General features: G+C 44.6%; 1 protein-coding gene and 1 long non-coding RNA gene across 5 annotated transcripts in view; both read left to right on the top strand.

The window, feature by feature from the left end:
- Positions 1 to 11,089, top strand: part of dpy19l3 (dpy-19 like C-mannosyltransferase 3) — a 72,710-nt gene extending 61,621 nt beyond the window's left edge. For 3 of the 4 annotated variants that reach the window (XM_028579680.1, XM_028579670.1, XM_028579698.1), the window contains 2 exons: positions 6,844 to 7,002; positions 10,723 to 11,089. In XM_028579680.1, coding sequence (XP_028435481.1) covers positions 6,844 to 7,002; positions 10,723 to 10,926 — 363 coding nt within the window. In that variant the 3' untranslated portion in view covers positions 10,927 to 11,089. Of the gene's footprint in view, positions 1 to 2,525; positions 2,691 to 2,791; positions 2,987 to 6,843; positions 7,003 to 10,722 lie in introns of those variants that run through there. The other variant, XM_028579689.1, reaches the window with a different exon arrangement.
- LOC114556696 (uncharacterized) lies at positions 3,411 to 4,753 on the top strand. The gene is made up of 3 exons (XR_003692734.1): positions 3,411 to 3,662; positions 3,758 to 4,034; positions 4,122 to 4,753. It is a non-coding gene; the product is annotated as an uncharacterized LOC114556696 (long non-coding RNA).
- Positions 11,090 to 12,260: the final 1,171 nt, after the last annotated feature.

The raw sequence follows: 12,260 nt of genomic DNA, 5'->3' as shown, positions 1-12,260 counted from the left end.
CAGCATGCAAACATGTCGGTAAAGGAGATTTGCCGTTTGTGTAACGAGAATTGAGGAATAAAAGGAACCCTTTCAGGTTCCCGGACCATATTCCAAAAGAAGGATCCAAGAGAAAAAAAAAGCATTAGCGAGCGGCTAACAGAATTAGGGCTACCGCTGGCTGATAATACTGGTTAGCTGATTGGATAAACCATCGGTCTATCACCACCTAACCCACCTCAAAACCAACGCTGATTGGCCCGGTCGTTTGGCTAACGGCTCCAAATTTTCTCTGCCTCAAGATGCCAGACTGATCTGCGAGTGGAAAACTGGAGCTCGCGAGATCAGGACGGTCTCACGAGGCTAACTTAATTGCAACACACATACAAGAGACACCACAACTTTTATCGCAATTTTTAACAAAAGCTCCCGTAAAATCAGGCATTTTGGGCCGCAACAATCTCAAAAAAAGGCTGTGAAATCCTGGAGGGACTGCCCTTGTGTGTTTTTTCATGTGTTATGATGCGCATTCACCAGTGTTTTTTTGTTGCTGTGGTGCGCATAGGCTACTCCTGATTTTGTCAGTCATCCCATCTCTTATATGCTGTGTCTCTATGATCCTGTCCTGTCCTATTCATGGTAGCCTACTCGGGGACATTGCACCGTCATCACGTGCTGTAGTGGGGGGACCCGCCTTGATAATCCTGCATAGGGGCCCGGAGTTGGCTAGTCACTGACCTCCTGCCCTCTTTCGTCATTCTGGGCAGCATTGATGCAGGAATACTCTCAACTCTGTGACGTCACCTTGAATATTCTCCTCCCTTTCACGTCGGCATATTTGTGTGAGGCAGGATTCTCAGAAATGACTGCACTTAAAACGAAATACCGCAATCGTGCACAAATCGAGGATGATTTGAGGCTACGTTTATCAGACATTTCGCCAAGAAATTGGAGGGGGGGGGCCCAACGCAATGAACCAGCTTTGGGGGGGCCCAGCTTGCAAAAGGTTGAGAACCCCTGAGTTAGCCTGTAGGTCAAGTTAGTTTATGTTCTTTTTCCCCTGATCAATACTTCACAGACGCACGGACGCACGCTCACACACAGAGACACGCACGCACACACGCACGCACAGACACACACAGACACACACACGCACGCACACACACACACACACACACTCATGAGTCATGACATGGTAAGGGAAGAATAAAAAAACGTGACATGAAAGATGTATAAAAAACGTTTGTTTTCGTATCATTACAGATCATATAATATGTGTATAGCTTTAGCTTAAACAGACTAACGATTTTTAGCCTGTTGATTTAGGTTTGTTTTATTCAAGTAACGTTATTAAATTTAAATCCAACACGATATGAACTATGGCGGGCGGAGACAGAAACACATTGAGGAGTGCGCTCTATCTGGCACCCCGCCCGCTGGAACTTCACACAGGTAAAAAACGAGCGCGCCTCATTAACTGGCGTAACCCAGACGGCCACACATCGTCTCTCTATCGGTGAGTTGGCATTGGACCAGCAGCTAATTTTCTCCTCTAAACACCTCAGTTCCTGGTGCAGGGAAGCGAGGTAAGCATTCATTTTACTGGTAGTTTGTTTGTAGCCTGAAAATCTGCTTGTTTAAACAGTGTTTCTAGAATAAACTATAACGTTACATTAGCTAACGTAACCTAGCTAGCTAGCTAGCTTTTGAAGGGTACTGGCATTTAACTTGACTAATTAACATTATTTCAGAAGAGTTGTTCATGGAGACATTTGGCTGTGTATCGTTTTCATCGAAAGTGTAAAAAATGGGCGGCAAAAGCTTTTTTCACCGGCAACTGTCACCGTCCTCAGCCTAAAAAGGCCTTTACGTTACGTCTTTTAGACGAACGCCGCCATCTTGCTTGCTGAACAGTGAACATGCAAAAAAAGGAGGGAAATTTGTATTCAGTTATCATGTAGCCTATTTTGAATGCTCACATTTCCATATTGCATGCGTTTTTAATTGTTTGTGTAACGTTACTAAAAGTTATGTATTAAGGAATTTATGTAGTTCCTTTTTAAATATAAAATGCAAAATGTGATGCTGACAAAGACAGGCAGACACATTGCCGGTTCCCGCCCGCAAAATTACGAATCCCACTATGGCCACGCCAAGACCCGCCCTACGAAGCAGCTCGATTGGTTGGGGTTAGGCATTTCACCTCGAGTGGTTAAGGTTAGGGTTAGGGGATTGGTCAGGGGATAGGACCTGTACATGTAAGCATGGACGCCTGGCCAATAGAAGTGTGTGAACGCTATTGAAGGGCGGGTCTTGGCGTGGCCATAGTGGGATTCGTAATATCGCTTCCCGCCCGGGGCTGTGGTGTACACTCTGATTTATACATAACTGAGGATCCCAGAGCCGGGTACGTGTGCATCCCTCTTTCCAAAATAGCTAAAATAGTCCATCTCCAATGGGAGCATGACATGCAAAGTTATGTGTCTTTGTGTTTGTTTATCTTCCCCTCCATGTGCTGAAATACTTTTTGTCTTCTCTTCCTTCAGACGACCTGGAGGAGAACCACACACCGTCGCTGCGGTACTGTTTCTACGGCTTCTTTGCGCCTCCATTACGGTCATCGCCCGGGGGTACTCAGTAACTTCTGGGTTTGGGAGGTCGAAGAGGCCGCAGAGGCGCACAAGCCTGGGGATGAGGGGTTTGTGATCTCTGTAAGTATTAAAATCTCGACTCGTGTCCTGTTGTCATCACTGCTTGTGAGTCTGTTGTTTTTGTTATTGTTTTCTCTGAAAGTCTCTGTTTTCTGTGTCAGGGAACACAAGACAATTGTAATTTGGGGCGGCCCAAATCTTCTTGGAGACTGACTAGTTTCGCTGGCTGGAGAGGTGGCTGCAGCTGTGGGCGGCCAGCAAACCACCAAACCAGCTGGTTTTCTTCACGCGTGGGCAGAGATGGGCCTTAAAGGAACGCGCCGACTTATTGGGAATTTAGCTTATTTACCGTAACCCCCAGAGTTAGACTAGTCGATACATACCCTTCTCATCTCCGTGCGTGCTGTAACGCTGTCTGACGGCTCCAGCATTAGCTTAGCCTAGCACAGAACATGCAGGTGAATGGTTCCAGTAATCCTACTGCTCCGAATTGTGACAAAGGGACAAAATAACACCAACATGTTCCTATTTACATGATGCGATTTGTAGAGTCACAGCGTGTACAAAAAACAACGTAACATGAGACACAGCCATCTTCTATCCGTAACTATATTCTCAGACAGGCTTGCTGCGAGCATATCACTCCGCCCAAGTACTATATTCTTCCGCCTGAGAATATAGTTACCAGTTTGTTTACGGTTAGAAGATGGCTGTGCCTCATGTTATGTTGTTTTTTGTACACGCTGTGACTCTACAAATCACAACATGTAAATAGGAACATGTTGGAGTTATTTTGTCACTTATTTGGAGCAGTAGGATTGCTGGAACCAGTCACCTGCCTGTTCTGTTATGGGCTGATACGCTGGAGCCGTCCGACAGCTTTACAGCACGCACGGAGATGAGAAGGGTAGGTATGGACTTGTCTTACTCTGGGGGTTACGGTGAATAAGCTAAATTCCCAATAAGTCGGCATGTTCCTTTTTTAAAGGGTCCCCCAATTTCCCCGACCTGAGGACCGCTGTGTCTGCACATGTGAGTTCTCCTCAGTCACTCATCTGTTCATGCTGGCTTTCATTAAAACTCTGCTGGCTTAACAGTAGCAATCTTTTCTCTTCTACTGTTTTAAGGCCAAGAACAACCTGCCTGCCGAGCAGCGGAAGATGGTGGCCACCTTGTGTGCCACATCACGGCCACAGCTGACTGCTTCTAAGCCCTCAGCCTGAACCTGGCACAGTCAAAGAGGATAAGGGAGCATTTCCACCAGGCCCTCAACCCCACTGGCCATCACCAGCGTCAACAGAAGCATCCTCCTCCAGTTCAGAGGACGAAACCCCTGTCCCCTACTAGGAGTCAGGGACCTTGGGACTGGAGGAGCAGAGGGAGTTTATGGCGAGGCTGCAAAATGTAAGTAAAATTCTAAGATATGTACTTTAAAGATTCAGTCCATTTTATGTCTGTTACACCAGACCTCACTCTGTGTTTCCTCAACAGACACCAGAGAAGGCCCTCAGGACGAGCCAGTACGGCAGGCTGATGGTGGTGCAGACTGCGTTCGAGGCTCAACTCCACCTGTCTAAAAAGATTTCGGAGAGGGCGAGAAGAGCAGCGTATTGGGTGCAGCCCAGCATCCCTAAACACACAGACTCTCTCGCTCACACACACACACACACACACACGTAAATAGTTGTTTTATAGATTGGTTCAGATTAATTTTGTATTATAACATGTTCTTTTTTAGTACTTTAAGATTCCTTTTTTATTAGATGTTCTTTTTTAGTAGATGTTAAGATTCATTTACTTTTAGTGTGTTTTCAAATGTTGTTCAATATTGGTATGTGTTTAATACAAGTTCCTTTTTACTTAAAATGTCAACTATAATACTGAGCATGCTTAGCTTAAACATGAAGCTAGGAACACCAAATTGGTCAGGTATTCTCAGCACAGGCCCACCTTTGAGTTTGAAAAGGTTCAAGGCAATTTGTAGCTTGAAACAAGCTCCAAAATAACAGAGTTAAAAAGACAAACAACCAGAGAACTTGAGACAGAAACCAGCCAGGACCAGTCTTAACTGTTAAATGTATAAGGAGCACATATGCAAATAAAAAGCAAATAAAAAAACAGTCCAAGCTGCTTAAACACTTCATTTTCAAGCTAACTTTTACCATACACCTGTCTGATTTTCCTTACTGCAGTAACTGAGACATTTGAGGTATTTAGGGAACATTTATAAATTGTAGCCACAGAACTTGTGGTTACATTCTAAACTGTTTGGGTCTGCGAATGCACATCAGTCAACCGCCACACCCTGATAGCTGCTGGTTCACTGTGTTTATATAGACCAGTGTTTGGGAGGAAGAAACTGCATGTAACTAGTTACATGTAATTACATTACAAAATAAATGTTTAGGTGCTAGAGGCACTGAGGAAAAATGTAATTAATTTAGTTACTTATCAAATATTGATGATTACAATGGGGTTACATCTGAAAATATTCTTTTTGATTAAAAAGCTTATATTTAGCTTTATGTAGCTATTGCATTGCATTTTTATAAGTCTGACTATGTTGGTACTACTGTGAGGTTTAAACTGCCTGGTTTTAATTCACTGTTATTCAGCTGTATAGCCCAGTTTGAAACATGTTAGAATACTAATCAAAAAGATGTAATAAATTTCACTACTTTGATAAAGTAATTAAAATGGTTACGTTTTAAACTGGGTAACTAGTTATCTGTAGTCTGTTAGATTTCAAACTACCTCAGTAACAACCTTTGCAGGTCTGCAAGTTTGTCAGCAGGATTACTGAACCAAGCTGCACCAGAGTTGGTGGTGGAATGGGGCATAGGCCAGGGAAGAACCCATTAGAGCCTTGTTGGGCTACGTGTGTTGGTAATGCAAAACTGGTGGAGCTGTGGTAAATTTCTCCGTCCACAATTTGGCCCACAACATGCCAGATATATGGTGATGTAGGGTAAACTTATGGTCTGGCCCTGATCTGGTACGTCTGGCCCATGAGGTGCCTGACATCTGGCCCATTTAAGGTGAAGCTGTGGTAAATTGGCCACGATTTTGCCCATACCTGTTCCACAACACACCAGACATATGGCCCACATGGGGGACCTGTGGTTGAGTTTTGGCCGCCACACTCACCCGGAGTCCCCCTAATGTGGCCCACATATGCAGTTCTCTTATGGCCCACGTTTGGCCTTGAATGACGGCGCTGACCTCAAGTGAGTGTGGCTCCAGAAACTCAGCCACAGGCCCCCCTAATGTGGCCCAAATGTGCTGTTCTCTTATGGCCCACGTTTGGGCCACATTAGGGGGACGCCGTCATTCAAGGCCAAACGTGGGCTATAAGAGAACTGCACATGTGGGCCACATTTGTGCCAAAGATAAATTGGTGTGTGTGTGTGTGTGTGTGTGTGTGTGTGTGTGTGTGTGTGTGTGTGTGTGTCTGTGTTTATGGTAATGAAGGAACAGGTCACCCAGTGCAACGGTGTACCTTTTTTATTGATGCGTTTTTAATAGTTTTTAAGACAACACTGGTGCACTATGACAGTGAGGAAGAAGATTATATCAGGCTTTGGTACACACACACAAAACTTTATCAATTGTGTTGTTTGTTTGGGTCTTTCACATCTGGACAGTATAGCACATAACTGTCACATTCGGACATGGCAAGGGTGAAAATAGTGCTCTAAATGGGACACGGAGCGATTTCAGTCACAGCCATGGTCTTCATTCGGCGTAGAAACTTGCAAGTTGGTTTGTCACTTCAATGTTCCAGCCCTCATTCAAACACTACTCCCGGGCTGAGATTTGTTCCTGATAAACAATTCGGTTCTTACAGCACTTGCAGATCGTCTATTTAAATCTGCTGTTGAAAAGATGAACAATGACAGATTGCAGAAAGTGGAGATCTATTACACTTTAACACTTTTGTTTTTACAATTCTGTTTAATTTTTTTTTTTTAGTAAATAGGTTATAACTGAATTCAAACCAACTTTCATCAAAACTAATCTGGAAAAATAAATGTTTCTGATAATAGATTTCCATGAGAGATGTTTTTACTTTCCAATGTTGGTGTTAAATTATAATGCCATATGATCATTAATTAAGCAATCAAAAATCCACACACACCTAAACAAATCCACTTCTATTCTGTGTGTGTGTGTGTGTGTGTGTGTGTGTGCGTGCGTGTTCGTGTGCGTGCAGGTGTATCAGGTGTATGCTCGCCAGTCCCCGGAGGAAGTCTATGACATCCTGAGAGCCGTGGGGGCCGACTACGTGGTGCTGGAAAACAGCATCTGTTACGAGCGGAGGCACAGGCGAGGCTGCAGACTGCGGGACCTGCTCGACCTGGCCAACGGACATGTGGGTGGCATTTGTTCAACATGACTAGCTAGTGTGTGTGCGTCCCCACTGCCAAGTTGAGGTTTAACTGGGTGAAAGCACTCCGCCTCCACAAAGATCAATAGTCTCACTTCGCATCTGTGTGCTGTCGCTCTCTCTTTCATTCCCCTTAACCCCTCCCCATCCCCCCCTCCGTCTCGTCTTATTTTGATGTTGGATGCGGCGCGCTGGCTATTTGGATTACCAGAGGCAAGACGAGCTTCCGTCTGGCTGTCTGGCTCAGTGTGGTGTAAGACACACGTAACACAGAGCTGGCGTGTTTGTGACACGTAAATGTCACATAGCACTCACAACATCTGACATCCAGGCAGCTTTATTGAAGGTCTGCTGGGTTTCCATCTCTCTCTCTCTCTCTCTCTCTCTCTCTCTCTCTCTCTCTCTCTCTCTCTCTCTCTTACCTTCCTTTGTTTTCTTACTTTAATTTTTTTCATGGTCATTTCATTTCCCTTCTTTTTGTGTTTTTTCTTTCTTTCTATGTCCTTCATTCAGAGACCTACAGTATTGACCATTTATTATTAACAAACTACAAATTATATCTTATTAATGTAGAGAAGAGCAAGTTTAGAAAGATTCAATAACAACAAATCAATAGTAGGACCATGTATCTGAAGTATTCAGGGACACCCTGAGATTTTTATCAGTCATTCTTTATTTTAGTGGTGCCTTTAATATTCAATTCAATGAGCAACGTGTTCAATAAAAGAATGAAATGTAAATGATGGTTTGAAATTCAACAAGCGCTTTGCTGTATTTTAGCGGAAAACTGAAAGCAGCAGAAGAGTACACTGTAATATCTGTTTTATTTATCGCAAGAAATATCGTTCGTTGCGGTGTTCAACAACGCCATCGCATATTTTCCTAGCATCGTGCAGCCTTACGGTTGATGATGTATTGGTATTAGAGGATGGATGCCCGAACCGACCTTGTCGGGACCTGATGGCACCCGACGGGCCGGGCCAGGTTTGGACAGATATTTAGAAATGATGTTCGGGTTCGGGTCGTGCTTGGTCAAAGCTTATTATGTAGGTACTGCGCGCCTGTTTTAACGTGGGCTTGTTGCCCCGTGTGCACTGATGTGCTCATCTGTTGACATTTCCGAATGCCTTCCTACAGCTGCTTAATAAAAGCTTCCCAAACTTATGTGTCATTAGTATGTCGGGTTCGGCATCGTGAGACCGTCCTGATCTGGCGAGTTCCAGTTTTCCACTCGCAGAACATTTGGATCTGTTGCGTCAAACGACGGCGGGTTTAGGTGTGACGCAACGAGAAGCGACCGTTCAGTCTAAACAACATGGCAGCTGCACCAAGGCTGAATTTTGGGAAAGAGACTTCAGATACAATATTAGGGGACCACTAAGGTCTATATAAAAGAGACTTCAGATACAGTATTAGGGGACCACGAAGGTCTATATAAAAGAGACTTCAGATACAGTATTAGGGGACCACGAAGGTCTATATAAAAGAGACTTCAGATACAGTATTAGGGGACCACAAGGTCTATATAAAAGAGACTTCAGATACAGTATTAGGGGACCACTAAGGCCTATATAAAAGAGACTTCAGATACAGTATTAGGGGACCACTAAGGTCTATATAAAAGAGATTTCAGATACAGTATTAGGGGACCACTGAGGCCTATATAAAAGAGACTTCAGATACAGTATTAGGGGACCACTAAGGTCTATATAAAAGAGACTTCAGATACAGTATTAGGGGACCACTAAGGCCTATATAAAAGAGACTTCAGATACAGTATTAGGGGACCACTAAGGTCTATATAAAAGAGACTTCAGATACAGTATTAGGGGACCACTAAGGTCTATATAAAAGAGACTTCAGATACAGTATTAGGGGACCACTAAGGTCTATATAAAAGAGACTTCAGATACAGTATTAGGGGACCACTAAGGTCTATATACAGTGAGGAAAATAAGTATTTGAACACCCTGCTATTTTGCAAGTTCTTCCACTTGGAAATCATGGAGGGGTCTGAAATTGTCATCGTAGGTGCATGTCCACTGTGAGAGACATAATCTAAAAAAGAAAATCCAGAAATCACAATATATGATTTTTTATCTATTTATTTGTATGATACAGCTGCAAATAAGTATTTGAACACCTGTCTATCAGCTAGAATTCTGACCTTCCAAGACCTGTTAGTCTGCCTTTAAAATGTCCACCTCCACTCCATTTATTATCCTAAATTAGATGCACCTGTTTGAGGTCGTTAGCTGCATAAAGACACCTGTCCACCCCATACAATCAGTAAGAATCCAACTACTAACATGGCCAAGACCAAAGCGCTGTCCAAAGACACTAGAGACAAAATTGTACACCTCCACAAGGCTGGAAAGGGCTACGGGGAAATTGCCAAGAAGCTTGGTGAAAAAAGGTCCACTGTTGGAGCAATCATTAGAAAATGGAAGAAGCTAAACATGACTGTCAAGCTCCCTCGGACTGGGGCTCCATGCAAGATCTCACCTCGTGGGGTCTCAATGATCCTAAGAAAGGTGAGAAATCAGCCCAGAACTACACGGGAGGAGCTGGTCAATGACCTGAAAAGAGCTGGGACCACCGTTTCCAAGGTTACTGTTGGTAATACACTAAGACGTCATGGTTTGAAATCATGCATGGCACAGAAGGTTCCCCTGCTTAAACCAGCACATGTCAAGGCCCGTCTTAAGTTTGCCAATGACCATTTGGATGATCCAGAGGAGTCATGGGAGAAAGTCATGTGGTCAGATGAGACCAAAATAGAACTTTTTGGTCATAATTCCACTAACCGTGTTTGGAGGAAGAAGAATGATGAGTACCATCCCAAGAACACCATCCCTACTGTGAAGCATGGGGGTGGTAGCATCATGCTTTGGGGGTGTTTTTCTGCACATGGGACAGGGCGACTGCACTGTATTAAGGAGAGGATAACCGGGGCCATGTATTGCGAGATTTTGGGGAACAACCTCCTTCCCTCAGTTAGAGCATTGAAGATGGGTCGAGGCTGGGTCTTCCAACATGACAATGAGCCAAAGCACACAGCCAGGATAACCAAGGAGTGGCTCTGTAAGAAGCATATCAAGGTTCTGGCGTGGCCTAGCCAGTCTCCAGACCTAAACCCAATAGAGAATCTTTGGAGGGAGCTCAAACTCCGTGTTTCTCAGCGACAGCCCAGAAACCTGACTGATCTAGAGAAGATCTGTGTGGAGGAGTGGGCCAAAATCCCTCCTGCAGTGTGTCCAAACCTGGTGAAAAACTACAGGAAACGTTTGACCTCTGTACTTGCAAACAAAGGCTACTGTACCAAATATTAACATTGATTTTCTCAGGTGTTCAAATACTTATTTGCAGCTGTATCATACAAATAAATAGTAAAAAATCATACATTGTGATTTCTGGATTTTTTTTTTTTAGATTATGTCTCTCACAGTGGACATGCACCTACGATGACAATTTCAGACCCCTCCATGATTTCTAAGTGGGAGAACTTGCAAAATAGCAGGGTGTTCAAATACTTTTCCTCACTGTAAAAGAGACTTCAGATACAGTATTAGGGGACTACTAAGGCCTATATAAAAGCATCCAAAGAGCACCATGTCATGGGACCTTTAAGAATGTACAGTAGTGTTAACCTTGTGTTATTCTCGTTGCTGTTGATGATGACATGCTTGTTCTGTGTACCGCCAGATCATGGACGGCCCGGGAGAGAATGACCCAGACCTTGTCCCTGCCTCGCACCCTCGCTTTTGCGAGGCCGTCAAGACGGACACGGCGGTGTACAGCGCTCTGTTCACCAGAACATTCCAGAACAAAACCTTCCATGTGTACCGGGTCAAGAAGAAACGCAAGAAAAGCGGCAAGAGCACGTCAGAGCCCAGCGCGACTCAGTAGCAGCCCCTCCGCCCCCCCCAGACGGAGGAGAAGAAGAGATGAAAACACTGAATCCTCGCTGTTTCTCTGTCTCCTTCCTGCACTGTGCCCAGCTGTGATCATGCCCATTATTTTTTGAACACGTGGCTCTGTGAACTGTGCCGTTAGAGCAGTGTGCCGGTTCAAGCTCGGGGGGGCGGGCGGGGGGTGAAAGCCAGTGGAGGGTGAAAGCACCTACAGGAGTCCGTCCCCCCCTCCACCCTCCCCCCACCCCTCCCCAGCTCTCACCCGTGCAGATGAACAGACACAGAATAAAACTATTAGGCCTGTAAGCAGGATCTGGAACACCATGGACATCTACTAATTATTTGGTTTCATTTTACGAAGTCTGTGTCATTTCTGCACAGCATCGTGAAATGAACAAAATACTATTCATTGCTACTTATAAATGCTTTTTTAGAATCATTGTTTTCTCTCATGCAGGGTAGACTTGGGCTTCAGTCGCATTTATTACATCTAGTTCCAACATCAAATCAGAACCCTTCAAACATCCTTTATCGAATCGATTACTTTGCGCATTTAAAGGCAGGGCTGGTAATGTATGTAAAGTATCCTCAGGGCTCGGTCTAGCCCCTCCCCCTGCCCTTGGGGCTCTGACCCACGCACAGTCGTGCACCAGCGTCGAGCACAGCTGCGTCGCTGCTTCAGAGCAGAGCAGACAAAGGACCGCCGTTTTACTTCCTGTCTCATTCACCGGTAAGTCAACACCTAATATTAATCATAGCGAATGTTTCAAACAGACATGACTACTGTTAACTACCCCTCGGTGGAGTACGCGCAGCGGGGCAAGGAGGCATTTCATTGGTTGTTTCCAAGCGGACTGCGAGGCAGTGATTGGTGGGCGTTTTCACAGGATTGACAGATGACGGCTCTTTTTCGCTCCTTTTTCAGAGCCCTTAAGTTATTTATTGCTGTCGGGGTGTAAAGAAAATTTGGTTACACTTGAAGGTATCTACATAAGAGTGACATGACACTGTCATGAACCTGTCATAAACATTATAAACAAGTCATAAACGTTTATGACATAACGCTTCGGTCATTAAGTGTCATTCGGTTTTTGTCATGACAAGTAAGGGTTGGAGTTAGGGTTAGGGCCGTTTTATGCTTCCGCATCGAATCGACGGCAGACACCTCCGCGTCTACGCGGGACCCTACGCTGTAGCCCGACGTGCACCTCTCGGAAAATGTAATTACACGTGGCTCGGCCGTGGCTTGGTAGCGTCGCATTTCCCCCTGACTCATTTCCTGGTTCTCCTTCTCCCTAAACAACATGAAATCAAGGAGTGGGTTCACTT

This window comes from Perca flavescens, chromosome 1, assembly GCF_004354835.1.
Source record: "Perca flavescens isolate YP-PL-M2 chromosome 1, PFLA_1.0, whole genome shotgun sequence".
Classification (NCBI taxonomy): Eukaryota; Metazoa; Chordata; class Actinopteri; order Perciformes; family Percidae; genus Perca; species Perca flavescens.
This window is presented reverse-complemented; position numbering and strand designations above follow the sequence as displayed.